We start from the raw sequence: 20784 nt of genomic DNA, 5'->3' as shown, positions 1-20784 counted from the left end.
AATAACTAGTATACTAGTTATATAGATGTTAAATTTTAAATACGCAGGCCAAACATGAATACAATTGATGACCTAGGTTAGTACCGAATGTCTGAATATTACAGTATTGCAGTTCTGCAGTACAGAGGAAACGCTAGAGAGCAGCAGTTAAAGATTCTGACAGTAAGGTACAGCCTTAGAACAACTGCTATATAGGCATCAAGATTGAATAGGAGATATAGTAAGTAAATCTGATTTAGTTAGATTATGTGTGACTGGGTGGCACATACTGGACTTAGTAAGTTGAGCACTGAATATATATATGAGGAGTCTGAGCCATAAGTGAGCTGGGGAGAAAAAGTAGGAAGGCTAGGAATATTATTTATTTTCTTTTTTTTTAGTCAATGCTTGTACATGTACATAGCCAACGGGAGATCAGGTGACTAAATTGGCGTAGCCTGAAAAAAAGAAGCAGCAGAAGAAGGAGAAGAATAACTTCTAAATGAATGAAGAAAGGAGGGGATTTTACCAGAATCTGATCATCTTTGCACACAGACTGGACATTAAGCCCTTTGAAGCCACTACAGAGTGATCAGAATCAGTGAAGGTTCATCTACAATTACCCTGGCCAACAGGAAGCAAGTGTGGAAAGTGAATCAAGAGCGAAAGAACGCCTCCAAAATCCACTCCTTATAGGTCTGATGACTGAAGTACACATGAGAAATCACTGAATTTCCCCAAATGGTAACAATGTCAGCCTGTACAAGATTTCACTTTTGAATAATACTTTTGCATGCCAAACTAGTGATGTATCAGCATTTTAAGGAAAGAACTAGCCATACACTGAGGACTTCTGCTAACTCACTCTCTATTCTGAGGACAAGAACTACCTAATGGTAAATTTCTTGATACAGGGCCTCATACAAAGGAGGTATGACTCTGTAATCTCCCTTGCTTTTTTAGGTAAAATGCAATTGCCTGATTAATGGACCACAGAAAAAATGAAACACTCTCCGGCAGCCTGATGGCACAGATGCACAGCATCTGCCTGTGCAGCTGGTGACCTGAGGTCAGGAAAAGGCTCTTGCCATTAGTAGGGCCAGCCAGGAAGATAGGATTAAATGGCCAATCGCCAGCTCTCCTATCTCTAATGGAAGTTTCATGGACAATTGCCTTTGTGACCTCTAAAGTAGACCACAAACTGCCCTGAAGCTCAGCAGTTAAGAGGGAGGAGCATGAAGGAAATGCTAGAATCACTGCATCTTGTTCTTATAGGTCAGGGATTGTGACTGACTGCTGACACAGGATGCTGAATCCCAGCTCTCAGTTATTGGAACCCCATAGCATCTTCATTCCTGAGATTCTATGAATGTATGCATTGTTGCTTAAATGTTTAACCTTGTTTTAATTGTGGAGCTTTTCTCCCCGGGCCTCCACTGAAAATGGAAATTATCCAGCTGGACTAGCCCGGTCAACAAATGTAAAATAAAATAAAAATAAATAAATAAATAAAATTGCCTTAAGGCCAAATCCCCAGGAAGTCGGGGAGGCCACCTGGTGAAGACACAAGTTTGAGCTCGTACTGTAAGGAGCTACACAGATACCCATGAGTTGCAGATGGGTGGTGTAGAAACATAACTAAAAGGACAGTGGCAGGATTGTGATGGGAGTGTGGGAGATTGACTATAAAAACACTCTTCATAATGATCTCCAAATCCTGAAGAAAGAACAAGACTGCTGTTTATCTGAAGGCGCTTTTCCAAAGGATCGATAATTCCTTGATCTACATGGGGATCCAAATGACCTTGCTATCCCAGTATAGAAACATTTATCATGATGGACATTTATGAACTGAGGAGAGATTGGAAAATTACTGTAGATTTGATGCAGACAGCCACTAGTTCAGGGTCAAATACAATGTTACAGTCCCATAAGGTGAAGCTTTGAGTGTGGTAACAACTCTTCTTGTACTGGTTTATGATTATCGCAAGAGTACTTTCATTTTTAGACCTGCTAAAGTAACCACAATGATACAAGCTACCACAAGGAAAGGAGGGAAGAAGGAAGCAAGACTAAAATTTGTGTCACTCCAAAGTACAGCTTCCCAGGTTGATGAGCTCCTAGAGCCTGTATAGTAGTACAAATGCCAGACCTACTGGTGAAGTGCTCTTCTATGAATTCGATCCTTTGAACAAGACATAAAGTGCACCTGGCCAAGATGACACAGACAGCTAACAAATGCAGTCAAGGCAGAAATTATTTTGTATCAGAAATTATGTACTGTCATTTAGAAGATATTGTGTTTGAGCTTCTAGGACTCATTATCCAAATATGGAAAGTGTAAAAGCTCTCCAAATTACATGTCTGACACCAGCACTCACAGAACTTTGATAACTATCCCACTCCAGTGCAGAAGACAATCAAAACTGGAAATCTGACCCAGGGAAATTGTGATACTCTGTAGTGCTTAAAAATCGTCATAATTTTGTTCAGGTACAAGCAGCACCCTATTAGCAGCAGATGGAGGATGGAGTCGAGGGAGTCCGCTATGAAACTGCTATACTGCAAGTGGTGGCTGGATAGGTTCAGGTCCAGGAGTGGTGTGTATTGCCAATTTTTTGTGGACACTAATAACATGATAGTTAAATCCAGGTGTAACTTTGACTTTACACATAGTTTCTGCTATTCTTTATTAGAGGCAAACATTTGGTCTGTTGCAGATTTGTTTGAGATTAAATGCCCAAATGGCCAAAACAAATGGGTTGGAGGATATGTCAGAAAAGTGTTTAATTCTAAGAAAGGGCCATAATACAGAGACTGTCTTGTTTAGACTTCTGGAATAAGGTCATTATAGGCAACTGCAAAGAAAATGTGTCTCCCTCTTGTCTCTCTCTCTCTCTCACACACACACACACACACATACATACACACACACACACACACACAAACACACACACACACACACACACACACACACACACACACACACACACACACACACACACAGAGTCACAGAGACTCTGGTCCACTTATCTGATCCAGAGGACGTGTAGGGATAGATGTAGTCTTCTTGGAGATTTAGTTAGTCTCTACAGGTTCGGAAAAATGACCTGCCTCCTCACACCTTTCTGCAGCAATACTAGAAGATCTGCATCAACTTGTTCTCAGACCAGCCAAAGTGTAGAATTCCACAATAGTACAGAGACGCATCCTCTACTTCAAGTCTTCAAAGAGTATCTCTGGCCTGAAAAGGGGTATTCAAAATTTCCTGCTTCTAATCCTTTTGAAGGAAGGAAATGTATGTCCAAGTTACTTAGACATACAACTTTTATTCTGCAGAAGACTTCATATAACAGTCTACTTTCGTACTATGTCCCACCTTGGTTTGGAATTGCTTTTGACACAAAACCATGGAATGTTGTAAATGATTAAAGAACCCTGGATAGTATAACTGGTGAGAAAGAAATGGAGGCCCAGGTGGTAAGCATATACCCTTACCCTAGCGTGGGCCTCAGTGAATGTCATTCCAGCAAATATGGTTTGCGATTTTTTTTAACCAGGCAGTACATATCAGGAAAGATATTCCCACTATCTGGAATTCCTGTAGAAATTATTTTAAATTAAAGTTTCTTTAAACGACATGGTGATATATAATCAAAATGGAAATAATACATTTTTGTGCCATTACCTGGCAAAATTACAGTGACTCAAAGATAATCCAGGATGGCACAGTGAGCAGCACTGCCACCTCACAACAAAAGGTTTTCTAGCTCAGTTTTCAGCTGAGTTGCCTTCTGTGCAGATTCCAAAAGTCCTCCATATGTTTGTGAGGGTTTTCCTCAGGTACTCCAGTTTCCTTCCACCTCCCAAAGATATGAAGAAACCAAATCAGTGAATCTAGGTTGTCCCTGGGTGTGCCTGTGGTGTGTGTGTGTATATTTACGATATGGAAAAAAGACCTTGCAATTTATTTTTGTTGTCTACTTGCATAATAAATTCTGAAGATGGCAGTCAGTGTTCATTGGGTGGCTATAGGAAATGGACATTACTCATGAAATATGGATGGATAAATGGAAAGATAATCCAATGGGAAAACAGCAACTCTCTGTATCAATAGTCTTTCCAGTGACAATGCATTTCAAAGAATAGGTTAAACTGACAAGTTGCTAGAGTTTGACCCAGAGTTAGTCTTCCTTAATGTGTTAGTGTGTTAGAATAAAATTATATTTCTATTTGGGAGGCCAATGACTTTGGGTTGGTAAATATCTAGATCACTAAAGATTCATCTGAGAAGAAAAGGATATGGCCTTTTTGGCAATGTGTATAATATGACAACTGATAACAGAATGATCTCTTATGACATCCAAAAGTATAGCAAATTGCATGCTCCCTAAGACTAAAGGAGGATTCAGTTAAAAACATTTTGCATTACAGTATGCACATGTTAATCCAATGCTGCTATAAATCAGTGCCTCTCAGGTAAAGTAGAACGCAAACATGGGTTCTGCTGGATTACGGATTATGAGTACAGCTACAAATCCCTGCATCAATCATCTGTCCCTCTGTAATGATAAGAAACATTATTTACTTCCTGTATACTAGCCTTGTCCAAAGATACGGTTACCATGTGACTAAGGTCATAACTGCAACCAGCTTAAAAATGAGGCATGCTTTATGTCTGTTAGTAGGCCCAGACTGATGCAGCTTCTCTACAACTAGTGTGTTGGGGTTCTCGGCTCATGTTTCATTTTTGCCTCTCATTTTTAATAATTGGGGATGAAATTCATGCCATGTTTTTAGTGTCATCAGTGACTGTGTCATCCCCGACTTGGTAAGGCACACTAGAGCACACCAGGAGTCTATTAACAAGCTCTAGGTGATGTGACTGAATAAGGTCATATACTAAATGAAACACAATACAATCCACAGGGTAGTGAGAAAAGAAAGGAAATAAGCATGGCCTGGAAAGAGAAACCATATGGGTTAATCATATTTTACAGCTTTATTTAATAGATGTCTTAGTTTCCAAATCACTACTATATAAAGCCCTACCAAAAGTCATGTTCTTGACCTTATCTGCACAGCTCATTCCATCATATACATACAGACCCATTTCCAGACAAAAGATGGGAAAGTCTGTCTAAAGGCCTAACAGCACTCTCATTAAAAGAAAGAATGTCCAGATGTTATTCTTTGAAATATGTAAGTTAAGTTTATAATATACCCGCAGAAACCTAATATAGTCCCCTCCATTCCTCTTACTAGTTTCATGTAGTATCTTATCAGGTATTTGTGACTCACATCACACAGACATTTGTTTAAGAAATTGCTTACCCTGGCAGCCTTCAATGCAGAGCCATCTGCATTGTGCCTGCTTCCTGATCTACTTTTGCTTTTCACGATGTAGCATTTTTCACAATATCCACCATACAGAGAATTTCCCAGCATGCCACAGCCAGTGGCCAAGCAAACTGGCATGGCTATAAGTTGTGACGATATTGTAGCACGCTGAGCACTAGCAGCAGGTAATACTTCAGCCATGGGAAGACACTTCAGTCCTTCTTTACGAATTTCACCTGGGGAAAGACATGTTTTCAGTGTTGTATAGCCTACATCCAGATAACAGAAACACACAGCTATGTTACAGAAATGCTTCTGCCCCAACACATCATGTTGTTATTAAAGGAAAATGACAACAGAAAATACATGCAATTACCTTAAAGTAGGTTGCTCTTATAATAAAAGCTTATCAGGACGTAACATAACATTATTTGTTATTTTTTTAACTTTCTTTTCCATTCCACTTCTTGGTTTGATTCACTTGCACTGCAACAACTGAATTATCCTGCACAGGTAAATTACTACAACATATAATTATTTACTCCACTGAATGTTGTAAGCTCTTTCTTTTAAGACTTTAACTGTACCACTTTTTATTTTACTTTTCACTTCTAACAGGGGGGCTGCTTTGATGCAGTGTAAATCATTTCTGATGAGTTTCAGATAGTCATGCCCACTGACTATGTAGTGTCCCAGAAAGCAAATTAAGACTGAGATATGGAAGATATACATACTGCTACAGGTAAAACAGTTTTATTAGTTCAGTATGACTCTATCACATTAAATGAAAGTTATGTACTTATACTTACCATAATCATACATCTGGAAGGGCAAGACATTCTCATTAAAAGCAGGACTACGGCAGAAGATGTTACCACCACTTTGCACACAACACCATTTTGGGTGGCCATTGTCATTCCTCCTATCCCTTGATGCTATGCTGTGCCACAAAATACAAATACAGATGTGCACCACTCAGAGGTGAGACTAAATGGACAAGCTTTGAACTGGCAGTAACTGACCTCGTACATGGAAGTGATCGCCCTGTGTTGGGTTCCTCCCACCTCCTATAAACATGCCTGTTACTTCCACCTCAAGAATGGAAGGTACTGGATTCAAACCCAACCTCCCCAGTTGAACTTGACTTCAACTGCACAGTACATCCAAAAATCTGAACAGAGTTGTGGGTAACAGTACATGATCTAGGTGGTACCTACTGAGGGAAGACTTTTGTAGACCAACTGCTTTAGGCATCAAACTATGGTGTGTAGTATCCTCTACACAGGAGAACATATATCACATACTATATGCAGTATACTGTACAACCACTCAAGAGTGTAAAATTGGTTCTAGATGATTTGATCACCTTGACTAATTTTTGAGAAATAATTGGTATGGGTATTTGCCAGTGCTAAGTGGGTTGAGGACCTTGCCTACTCTGAAGTACTCCAGAGACCTGTGCTAATGGAAGGGTTTTCTGTGTCCCTATTGGCCAGTGTATGCCTGCAATACAGCCCAGTAGCTCTGGGCAAATAAGCTACTGGCCAACTGGTGTTCAATAGCCCAGCCAGGGTAACTTGGGATAATCTGGTTGAGTAAAGCTGAAAATAAAACCAATCAATCTGCAAAAAGGAGCTAGACTGCTGCCCTGAAAATAGGTTCACTGACAAGACACAGCTTGGAAGTGGATGACATAATGGTAAGTATGAAACCAGACATCCTGTGCATCTGGAAGGCAAGTTGGAAGGGCAGTGCAGCCAAGTTACTTGGGCTTGGGATCCACAGTCTACTACTCGATGGGGGGACAGATTAGAAATGATTACGGAATTGTGGGAAGAAAGAGAGACTGAGTCTTCTGAAAACAATGAGGAATGTTAACAGAATTAGTGGAAGAGGCATTATAATCAGAGTCCACTGTGTAAAGATAGGGAAGTATTCATAATCTCTGCCTATATCCCAGAGCAGGGTTGTGATGTTGAAGAATAAAGGGTATTCAGGTAGAAGCCGCAAGACCTACAAAATGCAGCAGGATAAAGTGAATTGGCGCTGATAATGGGGGGACCTGAGTACACATATTGGGACTGACTCAACAGGGTATGAGGATTGGCTGAGTCCATATGAGTGGGACAACAGGAATAAAGATGATGAGGCCAAGATAGACTTCTGTCTGGCAAATGGCTTGGTGGTAGTCAATGCATGGTTCACCAAGACAGACAATTACTAGATCGCATGCAAAAGTGGTCAACACGCAGCTCAGGCAGGCTTCCTCTTAGTAAAGAAAGGACATTGGTGTAGAGTCAATGATTGCAAAGTCATCTCCAGTGAAAGTATCAGCCCTTAGCATAAACAACTGGTGGCCACAATCACCTGCAAGTAGTGGATAGAGAAGGCTTTGTGGTCAACCGAGTCTAGTTTGAAGACCTGGAAGTTGACTGGCTTGAAAGCAGAGGAGTTCAAATAAATGCTCAAGGTTCTAGCACCTCAGAAAGAAAAGGCAATAGATGGAGTTGAAGAATGGCAGAGACAAAAACATTATGTGTGGTGACTACAGATCATGTATTCTTTTCAGCCAAGTATGGAAATAAAGTACATAAGAAGAGCTGACAGTGAAATGCAAAAGTTCAAGAAGTTATCAAAAAAAAAAGACTGTAAGAAGAAGTGGAAGACAGAAAAGACAAACCTGGCTAAGAAGGAAAACTGGCTGGTTAACATAGAAGCTAAGAGAGTAGTTGCAGAGGCAACATGCAAAGCATCAGAGGAACTTTATCAACTTCTGAAAAGTAATTCAGTAGATGGCACAAATAAACTCTATCAGGTTGCAAGACAATGGCAGACAGGTAAAGAAGATAGTCATCGGTCACTATTTATAAAGGATATAGGCAAGAGACAGATGACATCAAAGATATATGGAAGGAGTACTTACAGCAGCTTCAGATTAAAGAAAATCCCACAGAAGTTGTACTGCCCTATGAACAGCCTACACTGAAAGAGGAAGAAAAAAAATCACCCTAGAGGAAGTAATTGTTTGTTGTTTTCTTTCTTTATTTGTTTTTGTTGACTGGGATAGTCTGACTGGGCACAGCCCATTTTTTGAGCTGACCCGGGGAGAAAGGTTCCATCTAATTATGGTCTGCATATTATATAAACAAGTACTATTTATAACGGCATAGTATACATGCAATTACTATTTACAATAACATACTATATACACATATATAATTTACAAAAATATACTATATAAACATGTACAATTTACAATGACATATTTAGTTGTCAACTTTGTCTATCACATTACTATATGAAGAAGTCTACAGGTGGTTAAACATTATGTCAATTGTTTCAAGTAAGAATAGCAGTAAGGAAAATGTAGTCAAGAAAAGAAGCAGGCTTGGCTGAAGTTAAAGCAGATATGATCAAGATGTTGAGTGAGTTAGGATAGAAATGACTCCTGAGCATACTCATCACAGAATGGTGAGAAAGGAGTATCCCACATGACTGCAGAATATGCATTCTAGTACCAGTGTACAAGAAAAAAGTGGGCATTCACAACTGTGGACAGTAGAGATTTAGCAAATGCCTCTTCCACTGCATGAAAGTGGTGGACAGGGTGATGGATAAATAAATATGCAGAGTAGTAAAAGGCAAGATGGGAGATGAGCAATTCAGATCCAGCTAGGCATTCGTAAACTTGAAGAATGCATATGACAAGGTCCCAAGAAAGCTGATTTGAGCAGTCTCGCGAAAGTAATGTACAAAGACCCAATGACAAGTATAAACAGTCTTCAGGCTCACAGAGGAGTTTTTAGTGGGAGTGGATATGCATCACGGTTCAGCTTTGAGCCCACTGCTGTTTTCATACTGGTGATGGATTGCTTTAGAAAACAGGTTGTAGAGAGAGAGACAGATCAAAAAAAGATGCTGCTGTATGCAGACAATGAGGCACTTCAACCAGACTCTGATCAGGAACTTCAGCAAATGATAGGGAATTGAAATACAAAACTGAAACTACATGGAATGAAACTGAATAGAAACAAATCAGTTGTCACGGCAACAAATGGAGAAAATCAGAAGATAGATGAAAACTGAGACAGAAAGGAAAGAACGGAAAAGGCTGATGGTTGAGGAGAATGTGAATGTGAATGACAATGTCAAAGCTAGAATCAGAGGTACTGCAGCCATCTGGTATAGAGTGTCAGGGGAAGTGTGAGACTGAAGAATGCCAAAGAAGCTGAAAAATAAGGAACTACTGTATGACACATCAACCTGGGCAGTGAAGGCAGAGCAGCTGAGGAAACTTGAGGTGATGGAGCAAAGTGCCTGAGATGGGTGGTAGGATGTACATTATGGGACAGATGAAGTAATAAGGACATCAGACCAGTCACCAAAGTAGCTCCAATTGCAGAGGAGGTCAAAGAGAACAGGCTACGGTAGTTTGATCAATTATGCAAGAAAGCAGAAGACAGTCTGATGAAGATGATTTGGGAGAGACAAAGCAAGAGGAAATGAGGACTTCTAGCTAAGAGATGGATGGATTATCTAACAGAAGACCTGTGACATTTAGGCAAAACAGTTGAGGAAAGTAGGAGAATGGCACTGAATCAAACGTCAGGGTGAAAGTTGATGAAACACTGTGACCCCATGTACAAAAATGGGTAAGAAGAAGTTGATGATGATAACGATGACAAGAAACATGGTTTCTTAAGGGTGATCTGAAAAGGAACATGACTCCGTGGAAGATTTTTGCGGGTCTTCAAAAAAGCTAGAGACAAGAAGTTAATTCCCTGAAATTAGATTTTGCAGCTACTTGGACTTTAACAGCAGACTTACTGAGTCTGTAATTAAATGTGGGCAAGACATTCAGTCCTTTTAAAGCAGCCTAGAGGGAAAAGCAGATTCACTTTTCTTTGAGCATTTTACACATAATTGACTTTTCAAGAGGAAATTATCTGTAGCACTGTAGGAGATCAGGATGGGCTGTTTGTCACCAGTGAAAGATTACAAAATATGTGATTAATTAGATGGAATGAATGACTGAATAGTTAATGTGGTGGGTGGGATACAAGGATCCTGAACAGATGCAATAGCAGTGGATTCTCTAATAGAAGCTGCAGAAGCACAGGAAGTAGTACATGATGAGAGCGACCTTTGACTTGCATTGACTGGCTTTCTGTATGGACCACAACATCAGGAGAAATGAGTGACAGCCATATAGGAGTCCAGAGGGCAACATCTGGATCACAAGACCACAGCATCCTTGGGATACCCCCTAGTGAAGGTATTAGGGAAATGAGCCTGATGCATTTCAAATTGGTTCTAGAGTCAAAAGTGTCAAAGCAAGGCTTGTTTCAGCATTGAAAATCCTTCTGTATCACCAAAGGGCTGAGAGAACCATTTGTGAAGCATCATCAGATAGTGGTCAAGCTTGTTTTCTAGTAAACTGCCCTACTCCAAGATGTGACTGGCTACTAGAAAGTGACTGGACAGCATAACCTAATCTCAAACATTCATGGGATAAAAACAGGTTGTCCCTGCTTGTGTAGCATACCAGTGCCATGCTGTCACAGTAGATTCCTATCACGTCTACAGGCAAGAACTCCTGAAAGGTTTGAAGCGTAAGAAGGACTTCCTTCATCTGTGCTATGTTGATGTGTAGAGGGACCATTTATGCTTCCTAATAACTCCCACTGTAGGACTGTCACATCCATAGTGACTGCCACTGAAGGAGCAGATATATGCAAGGGAGTGCATTTAAAGAGTTAGATGGGTGAATCCGCCATCACAGGTGTGCTTTTGAAAGCTTTCAAAATTTACACTGAATGGGACAAGAGATCTAACAATTGAAACCACTGAACTTTTTGAGTTGCAATGAAGTACTCCCATTTGATATTCTAAATAAGGTAACACGGGAATGGTAGCTGGCATGAAAGCCAGTACCTTGAGTAAAGATGGCCAGATGCTTACTGGGAATCCAGGAGTATGGAAACTTTGTGGTGAAAGGATTGTATGCTCTTTGTTGTAAAATGTGCCTTACATGTTACGGTTCTCAAATTGCAGCTGATGAAACTGAACTGATGCCAGATTCTGAACAGATGAGAAAAAAGTGCAGTTGTGTAAGACGAACTTACCATAACAGTAGCAGTTCGAATGATCACTGCTGCAGTAGCCTTAGTTGGGTCTACCTGAGTATACTGAAAATCCATTTAATCGAATCTTACTTAACCAAGACAACAACACAGAAACCTTACTTTAACAAACATTCACATCACTGGAATTTTAATCCAGGAAAGGAGGCAGTTGGCCGACATTAAAAAACAAACACACCAAAAGATGTCAAACCCACCCAAGCAGAGGGCTACGCCGACTCTGAGATTACAGTACAGTGGGGAAAAGGGCAAATATTGGCCAACTGCCTCATTTCCTAGATTAAAATTCCAGTGATGTAAACGCTCGTTAAAGTAAGGTTTTGGTGTTGTTGTCTCGGTTAAGTAAGATTCAATTAAATGGATTTTCGGTCTACTCAAGTAGACCCCCTTAGCTACATGGGTTGTATCCTGCCAAGGATATGACAGCTGGTCAGCTTTCAAAGTTTCAGGGCACATTCCACAAGCCCAAGCTGTCAAGCAGCACAAGCTAAGCTGACTAAAAGACAACTTTGGGTACAAAGCCCTTGAGAGCTTTCCTGCCAGCAGACAGAGGGAAGTTTAGCCCTGAAAGGGCAATGCTAGGAATAACAAAAATAAATGTTCAGATCCTGGCATAAAAAAATACACACAAAAAGGCAGGGGTGTACAGGGAGTGACTATTGCAGCAGTGATCATTCGAACATTTACTGTTGCAGTAATTTCAACTTACAGAACTGTACTATTTTCATCATATTGATCACTGCTGCAGTTGCCTTAACTGTTTGGATAGATTAGCACAGCTAACTACATTTGGGAGGTAAAAGGAGAAGAGTCCAGAAGCCCCTGGACAATGGTCCTAACAAAGCTCGATCTGGACCTAAAGAAGGAATGACGCTTATACTGTTTTGTAAAAGTATGTACAAAGGACTAAGTTGCAGTTTCTAGAGTACTTCTAGAATACAACCCTTTCCAAAAGGCCATAGATTAAACCAAAGCCCTGGAAGAGTGGGCCTTGATTCTTACTGGAATAGTTTTGCCATGATAAGTACAACAAATGCTAATAGCCTTAGACAACCATTTGAAACTAATCTGTTTTGAAACAGGTTGTCCCTTCTTCTTAACTTCACAAGAAATGAGCAACTGATCCAAAGATCGGAAAGATTTATTTCTATCAAGATGGTACTTGAGTTGTCTGTGGATATCCAAGGTATGGAGAAATCTTTCTCCCTAATTTCTAGGTTCAGGAAAGAAAATGGGGAGATGGACAGTTGGCTTAAAGTAAACTTGGATACAACTTTAGGCATAAAAGAAGGATTAGTTCTCAAAGAAATCCTGTCCAAGTTGAAAATGAGATAGGTTTGACTCGCCATAAGAGCTTGCAACTCAGATACCCTTCCTGCAGAGGTCAGAGTAATCAGTAAAACTGTCTTCCATGTTAATAATCTGAAGTCAGCCAGATTAGCTGGTTCAAATGGAGCAAGTTTTAGCTTCTCTACCACAAAATTAAGATCCCAAAGAGGGGGTCCAGCAGTTTTTCTTGGAGGGCTCTTATGCAAAATCCCCTTTAAAAAAATTGTGACGAGACTACATTCTGAAATGGCTGATAAACCTTGACAGAGGAATAAGAATGGCCATAGGATAGTTACTCGCACAAATATTGTAAAACCAGAGAACAATTAGCCCTGAGCTGGTGCTAGCAGTGTTGCTGGTACCAATTATTGAGCCTTTTCCATTTGCTAACATATGATTTTCTAGTAGCAGGCTTTCTTGCCTCCATTTGTACATCCTCAGTAAACAGGCACCTAAAAGGAATTAAGACTCTATCATCCAGGCAGTCAAATGAAGATGACTGATGTTGGGGTCTATCAAACACCCATGTTCTTGTGTGAGTAGATCCAGTCTGTGAGGAACATTGTGGCAATTGTCCCTGGCCATTTCAAAAGAATTGAGAACCATGGTTGCCTGGGCCAGAAGGGAGTCACCACAATGATCATGTGGGATTCCGTCTGAATCTAGAGAAGTACCCTGGATATTAGTGGAAAGGGTAGAAAAGCATACAGGAACATTCCTATCCAAGGGCAAGAAAGGGCATCTGTCTTCCAGGCTGTCTTGCATGGAGTTCTGGAACAGAATTTTGCCAGTTGATTGTTCAGAGAGGGGGCAAACAGGTCTACTTGAGGAACTCATTACACATGAACCAAATCTTGGAAGACCCCCTGACATTGTTTCCATTCATGACGGCCTGCCCTAGACCTGCTCAGCTTGTCTGTCACACAATTTTGCTCTGATGGAATGTAGGATGTCTGTAGACTGAGATTGTGCTGTGAAACTATATCCCAAGCTAACATGGCTAGTCCACAAAAGGGGTACAATCTAGTTCCTCCATGTTTGCTGATGTATCACATGACTGTGCTTTTATCTGTAACCACTTGAAGATGTCGCAGGGACCAAAGATGGTGTAAAGAGTTGAGTGCCTTGATCAAGGTGAGAATCTCCTTGATATTTATGTACATGCACCTGTCCTTGGTGTACCACATTCCCTGCACTTTAGCTCTCCTAAAACTGCTTTCTAAGCAAAGTGCAAAGTGTGACTGACTGCTTTGGAATAGGGAAGGAAAAGTAGAGACCTGGATCTAAGGATATCTGTTGTCTCCACCAAAAGAATTATCTTCTGACAAACCCTAGCACTGTGATTTGATAAGATAAAAGGTGTTGATGCTGGGACCATAGAGATTTCACAGACCACTGTATCTCATGTGGAGTCTTGCCAAGATATCAAAAGAATCACTGATACCATGAGACCCAAAATCCTCAGTTGTTCCGTCGCAGTGATTGAAGTCTGAGTGAAAAACTTTTGAAATAGATATTGAGGAGAAACTCTTTGAACTGAGGTGTCTAATTGATATCCCATGAGCATAATCCTGTGTGAAGAAGTCAAGAAAGTCTTTTTTTTTTTCCAAAACAATTTTATTGATTTTAATAATTTCAAAATTATAAACAATCACATGAAATCATAGTAAAACTATAACCTGAAAGCTTTAACATATATAATTTACATATTTGATATATACCAAACTAACAGAACTGAACCAACTAAAGTATTTACACAGACATCCATTAATATATTTAAAATGTGTTATTGTTATCTGTTTATAATGTATGTTGTCAATATGAAATAAACAAACAATGTAATTTGTTATAGAGATTCGTTCTTCTTCAACAAATTTTGAAATTAACCCACAATTGATGATTGTATGTTTGTTTCAGTTGTCCTTGAGTTCATAGTTTTTAATTGCAGTTGGCATACTATGTTTAACAAATTCATGAACTCAGAAAATGAAGGAGGAGATTCTGAAATCCAATTTTTTGTTATGGTCTTTCTGGCTATCGCCAGTATTGCCCATAACAGTGGATACTTCAGACACATTGTGGAACAGGAGTATTAAATATCACCAGAGATTTATTTAATGTGAAATTGTCTGAATAAAGTGCCTGTAGTAAGTCATTTATTTTTCCCCAAAAAGTATTTAAGGTATTACATTCGTAGAACATATGTGCCCAGTTTATGTCTATATTTTATATACATTTATTACAGATAATTTGTTTTTTTGTTAATTTCATCCATTAATTGAGGAGTATAGAATGATCTGTTTATATATCTCCATGTGTACAATTTCCAATTCAAAGATAAAGTAGTTTTCCCTGCTGATTGTAAGATGTTTGCTTTATCTAGATCAGTTGGAAAATTATTGTTAATAGAGCAGAAATAGTTCCAGAAGTTATGTGGACAACTGAACGTTTCTTCTCTTATAGTTCTATAAATAAAAGAAAGCTTGTCAGAATAGGTTTGTTTATGAAGTAAGACTGATTGAAAATGGTATAGTAAAGTACTAGATTTGTGTTTAGTAATTGATGAGATCAATTCTAATTTATTAGCTAGAGTTAGTAAAAGTGTTTGCATATCCAGCCACATTGTATTGTTTATTTGATATTCCTGTTATGTATTCAACTGATTTGGTTTTATAATCAGATGTTAGTTGGAACCAAAACTTAAGATCATTATGTTTAAATATGGTAATTTTATTTATGTCTGAAGTTATAACAGATTCTTGTGTGAATGCTATGGGAAATAAGAAGAAGACGCATCCTTTGTATCTGGGGTGTTTATATATGCAATTTTTTAAAATTTGTTATAATATTATGAATGTAGCTTGTACTATGATTGAGAGTTATGTGTATGGTAAAATAATCTTTTAGGATCCATAAAATTGGATTGCTTATTATTTCTAATTTGTGTGTAGATGGTCTTGATATTAGCTGCATTGCTGATGATACCCATAGCGGTTTCCACTTAGCTGAGTATGTAGTATCTAAAAGTTGTGTAACTGTTTTGATTATTGAGGCAATTGTCAAGAAAGTCTTTTGAATGTTCTCTTGGAATTACAGCTTGTGTAAGAGATTTCCTACCCAAGAAAGATTCTTGACACTTTGAAAAAGACTGTGAAAAGATAAGCAAGTCATCTAAATATGGAAAAATGCAGATATGCTGCAGCCTGAATTACATATAACTGGAACTAGACACTTTGTGAACACTCTTGGTGCAGTGAATAGTCCAAAGTGTAAGGTAGAGAACTTATAATGTGACCGAGATGCACAAAAGCTTAAGAAACTCTGGCTGAATATGGATGTGATGAAAAGCATGTTTTAAGTCTACATATATTACCAGGAAATGTGAAAGAGGAAGAAGAGGTAACAAGCTGTGAAGTGACCATTCAGAATTTGGGCACTATCACAAACAAATTTAGGAAAGAAAGACCCAGAACTGTTCTCTAAGCATTTTCATTCTTTTGCACTAGGAATGTCCTTGATTAAAAACTCTTCCCCACCTGAGAATGAGGAATTGGTTCTCACACTCCTCAGGACAGTATGTGATGAAGAACCAGTGGAAACAGAATAGTGTGATTTGGAGGATGAGGAATGATACCCTGGAAAGGGGGAATTTCCTCCCACTGCCATCTGTAACACTGATAAATGATTTTCAGAACCCATTTGTCTGAAACAATCTGTTGCCAAATAGAAAAATGAAGATTCAGACTTTCTGGAAGAAAAAAGGGGCCACGGTGGGAGGGGGGAGTCAGAAGGTCTCTCAAATAGTCATTCAGACTAGCTGGACTGCCCTTGGTTTTGGGAAGTTCGAGACTTCTGAGACCCCTTCCATTTTTCTTAAATTTCTGTTTACCTAAATTTTGTTGACACTGTTTATTCTGTTTTTTGCCAAAATTTGGTGAGCAGATAGAAAATCTCTTAGACGATTTGGAAAAGGAGGGCTGAAAAATCTTAGATATTCCCTGGATCAGCTTGCCTCTTTCATCACACTTTTTGATCACTTCTGCAGCAATGTCCAAGGGAGAATTTTAAATCGCATTTTTAACATAATCTTGGGGGTTCTGAGAATGCAGCCATGCATCCCTCCTTAAAAAGTACCAGTGGCCATAGCCCTGGAAGAAGTATCAACAGAGTCATGTACACACTGCAAACAATGAGTAGAGACCTGTGCAATATAAAAACTAAGTTATTTAAAGCAGAATTTTCCTCACAAGAAGAAACTGCTGATAAAGCTTTCCTCATACTTTCACAATTTGCCAGAAGAAACTTTAACATACTGGCCTGACAATTCAATATTCTGAAAACCAAAGTTGCAGAAATATACACTTTTCCCCATACCTATACAATTTCCCATAATCATCAGAAATAATTAACTAACTGCTTGGCAGCAGTGGGACCAGCTCAAGCTTTAGCTTCTGGGTCAGGTTTGGGAATAGTGTATAATTTTTTTTTTTTTTAAAGACTGAGGAACTGTATATATCATAACGGTCTTTTTGATGGCAGGTGGCTGACTATCAGGAAAACTGCAGCCAATAACACACACACACACACTCTCTAAAATAGACAGAACAGGAGGAATGGGTGTAGGTTCTGAAAATCCTTCTGTAACAACTCTCAATATTTTCTGAGGGACTGTAGAAACCTCAGGGTTCTCCCACTGAAAACAACGGCACATTCTATTCTGGTCAGGATCAGAAACTAACACTCTCCTATGTGTCTGAATCAAAAATCTGAGGATAAAAACCCTGCATCTATCCATGCATCTTTCTGTTCAGCTTCAGAATCTTGAAGTCTGAGCCAGACCTAGTAAACTACTTCTGTCCAAAGAAATTTGAGGAAAAGTACATACATGCTTGGATTTCTGTTTCTTTTTGACAGGAAAAATGGGGCCAGCTGTGTTAGCAATGGCAGCAGCTGCTTCCCTAGGGGATCAGCACAGCATTCTGTCACAACAGGGACACTTTCCCTGTTCCCTCTCCCAGGAGTAACAAAAGTGACTCTCCCTTGGCCAATGAGTGGGCCCCATTATCCATAGAGGACATGGCTAACCCACAGTCCACAGTGGCTTTATGAGTTACACCAGAGGGATCCAGGATAAAAGATGAGTGGTCTGAGGTACAACAAATGGCCACAGCAGTCACCTACCTGCAACTGAGGCAAATTGCTAACCTACTGTGGTGGCAAAGTCTTTGCTTAACTTTTTCTGTTTGTGGCTGGAAGAAGGATCAGTCATGGGACTTGTAGTCTGTTCCATGGTCAAGCTGAAAATTGTGCCTCTTTCCCAAGGAAGACAAGCAGCAATTGTCAGTAAACACTACCAGCCCACAACAATTTATTTTTGACAGAAAATAAGAGTAAAAAGCACTTAAAACACTGTCAGCTTCATCAAAGAAAAATAAATACAATGTCTCCACAGAAAAAAAATGTTTTTCAGTAACTTTACACTACTTTTAACTAATTAACACCTATGTGGTGTAGAACATCACACCTCTAACAGCCTACACACATCTTGCATTTCAGAGCATTTTCTGAAAAATAAAATAAAAAAGCATAAGATAAAACAACTTTAAATATTTGTAAACAATAAAAGCTATTATGACAGCACAATATCAATATTATCAGTAAGAAGTTTTCTTTACATTGATAATAATATTTCCATAAATACTGTAATATATCATAACCCACACAACCCCCAATTACATTCTTGCTAAACTTTCACAAAGAAATTGTCATAGCTTGTAAACTGTACCATATAATCATATATCATTAGAACATTTTTGCTAACCAGGCATAAGCTTTCTTATAACAATAAGACATTCCTCCATGAGTTCATGTTTATTGAGATATTTTCAGAATATGAAAAACATACGGTTCAATTTATAATTAGCAAAATAAATAACAATGAATATCTCTGAAGATGTACCATTTACTGTGCAAATATTGAATACAGCTTTCTTATCTAAAGTTTTACCTGATGTCAAACAACAGTTGGTATGTCACTTGTTTTTTTTAAGTAATAAGTACATATTGTATTATTTAATTTTCATAATTACTAACAAATAACTAGTAATACACCTCAGGTACAGTGTGATATAAATGGAGATTGACAGTACATTTTCCTGTCTCCCACTATGACATATCACCCCATATATCTCAATAACATGTAGGGCTTACTATTATGAAAATATGAAAATATGAATAATAAGTAAAAGTAATTTTTACACTGCAGAATAGTGTAGACTAACAGCATTAGTATTATTTTATTAATATCTCCTTGCACTTTTAATACTGTCTATTATTAGCTGGTAAGTCATTTAGTTAAAGAAGCCAGACCCCAAATATATCTGGGCTCCATAAGGAGCTATGGGTGTGAATAAGAAGTATACAAAAAGGTGCTATAAGCTTGAATGACTTAAACTGACAGAAAAAAAATGAATACACCATTTAAAAGTACATTACAGTCTCGGGACAGTATATTAAAACACAACACTACAACTTTACAATAACTTTCATGAACAGGAAAGTAATAAAACATCAACAAGTAAGAAAATGGAAATTTTCCAGAAAGGGAACTTATCTGCACAGCAAAGGAAACCATAAGCTAACTGTCAATTCCCGAAAACCTCAGAGGAGTGTACTCTGTCAGAAGTAATGCTCTCAAGGGCTGTGCACCCAAACTTATCTTTTAGTCAGCTCAGCTGGAGCTGCTTGAGAGTTTGAGCACATGGAAGGTACCCTGAAGCTTTTGAAGTGGTCTGTTATATCCTTGGCAGAATATAACCCATATAAGCTAAGGCCACTGCAGCAGATGAACATCTAGGAGTCAGTCATTTATGTAAGGTAACATGTTTCCTTGCAGTGTTTCGTGGGTTGCTCCAACAGACGTGCATTTGTGGAACATCCTTGGAGGCAGAGGTGAGAATAAATGGACAAGGCTTGAACTGACGGTAAGTGGCTCTACTTATAAATTAAGAAACCTATAACCGCAAGAAAATGCCTCTGCAATTGCACACAAAGACCGCCATGAAACACTCCAAAGAATGTAAACTAAGCAAAAATGTATTACAACTATTAAGCACTTTCATCTTAAAATAAGAATTCAGAATAATAAATACATTTCTAAAAGGTGACATTTATAGCAAAAATTTGACAGTTCATCAAAACAGGATATTATATTACTTCCTGCTACATTCCTTCCCAAAGAAAGTAAAGTAACATGCCACTGATTCCCTGTTATATCAACGCAAATAAAATTGAAACATGCATATATGAATTAAAATTAAAAACCTCCAATCAAAATAACCTGACGTTATACAAATACTCAAAAACAATAGTATTACATTTTATATGATGTTATAACATTGCAATTTTTAATGCATGCTACTGATTATGTTTAAAACTTTCAAATTGTATACCCAAATATAAAACCAAAAATGAAGTGAGTCACAACAGCATAATCTCATCTCTTAAATCAGTCTTACAACATTGCTGCTCTCATTTTCAAAACCAGAGCTAGGAAGATCTGGTCATTAAGACCTGGTGGGACACTGGCATTAAGTCGCAACTGCCAAACCAAGTCCCAATATTCTAATAATGTCTTTCATTGCCCCCCACAGGAATTGGGATCTACTTGTTCCAATGCCCAAAATAAAAATCTGTTCTTAAGTACACTTAACTGAAAGCCTGTAAAGAGCATTAGTTTCAGGCTTTTTTCTAATCTCAAACATATACTCATACACCCTATTTTTAATGGCATATTCTGTATTCCCCACATAGTAGGAGAAGCATATCTGGCAGAAAGCTAAATACATGATCCTTTTGGTGAAACAGTTAAAGTGCCTGTTTCCCCTAAAGGTTTCCCCAATACTGGGAAGACATAATTCCCCACAATGTGCCATATGCATACACTGGTGGCACCTACCACATCTATATGTGCCCTTTAAGCTATGATTACTAA

The 20784-nt window shown here is 38.6% G+C and overlaps 1 protein-coding gene across 1 annotated transcript in view; it reads right to left on the bottom strand.

Moving 5' to 3' along the window:
- Window positions 1-20784, bottom strand: part of LOC122792200 (tumor necrosis factor alpha-induced protein 3-like) — an 887411-nt gene that overhangs the window by 26321 nt on the left and 840306 nt on the right. Inside the window, exon 8 of the mRNA XM_044059930.1 lies at window positions 5314-5555. Within this exon, the coding sequence (XP_043915865.1) occupies window positions 5314-5555 (242 nt within the window). The remainder of the gene's footprint in view (window positions 1-5313; window positions 5556-20784) is intronic.

This window comes from Protopterus annectens, chromosome 1.part2, assembly GCF_019279795.1.
Source record: "Protopterus annectens isolate FY-2018-M chromosome 1.part2, PAN1.0, whole genome shotgun sequence".
Taxonomy (NCBI): Eukaryota; Metazoa; Chordata; order Ceratodontiformes; family Protopteridae; genus Protopterus; species Protopterus annectens.
The sequence above is the reverse complement of the archived record's forward strand: the minus strand, read 5'-3'. Positions and strand labels throughout refer to the sequence as shown.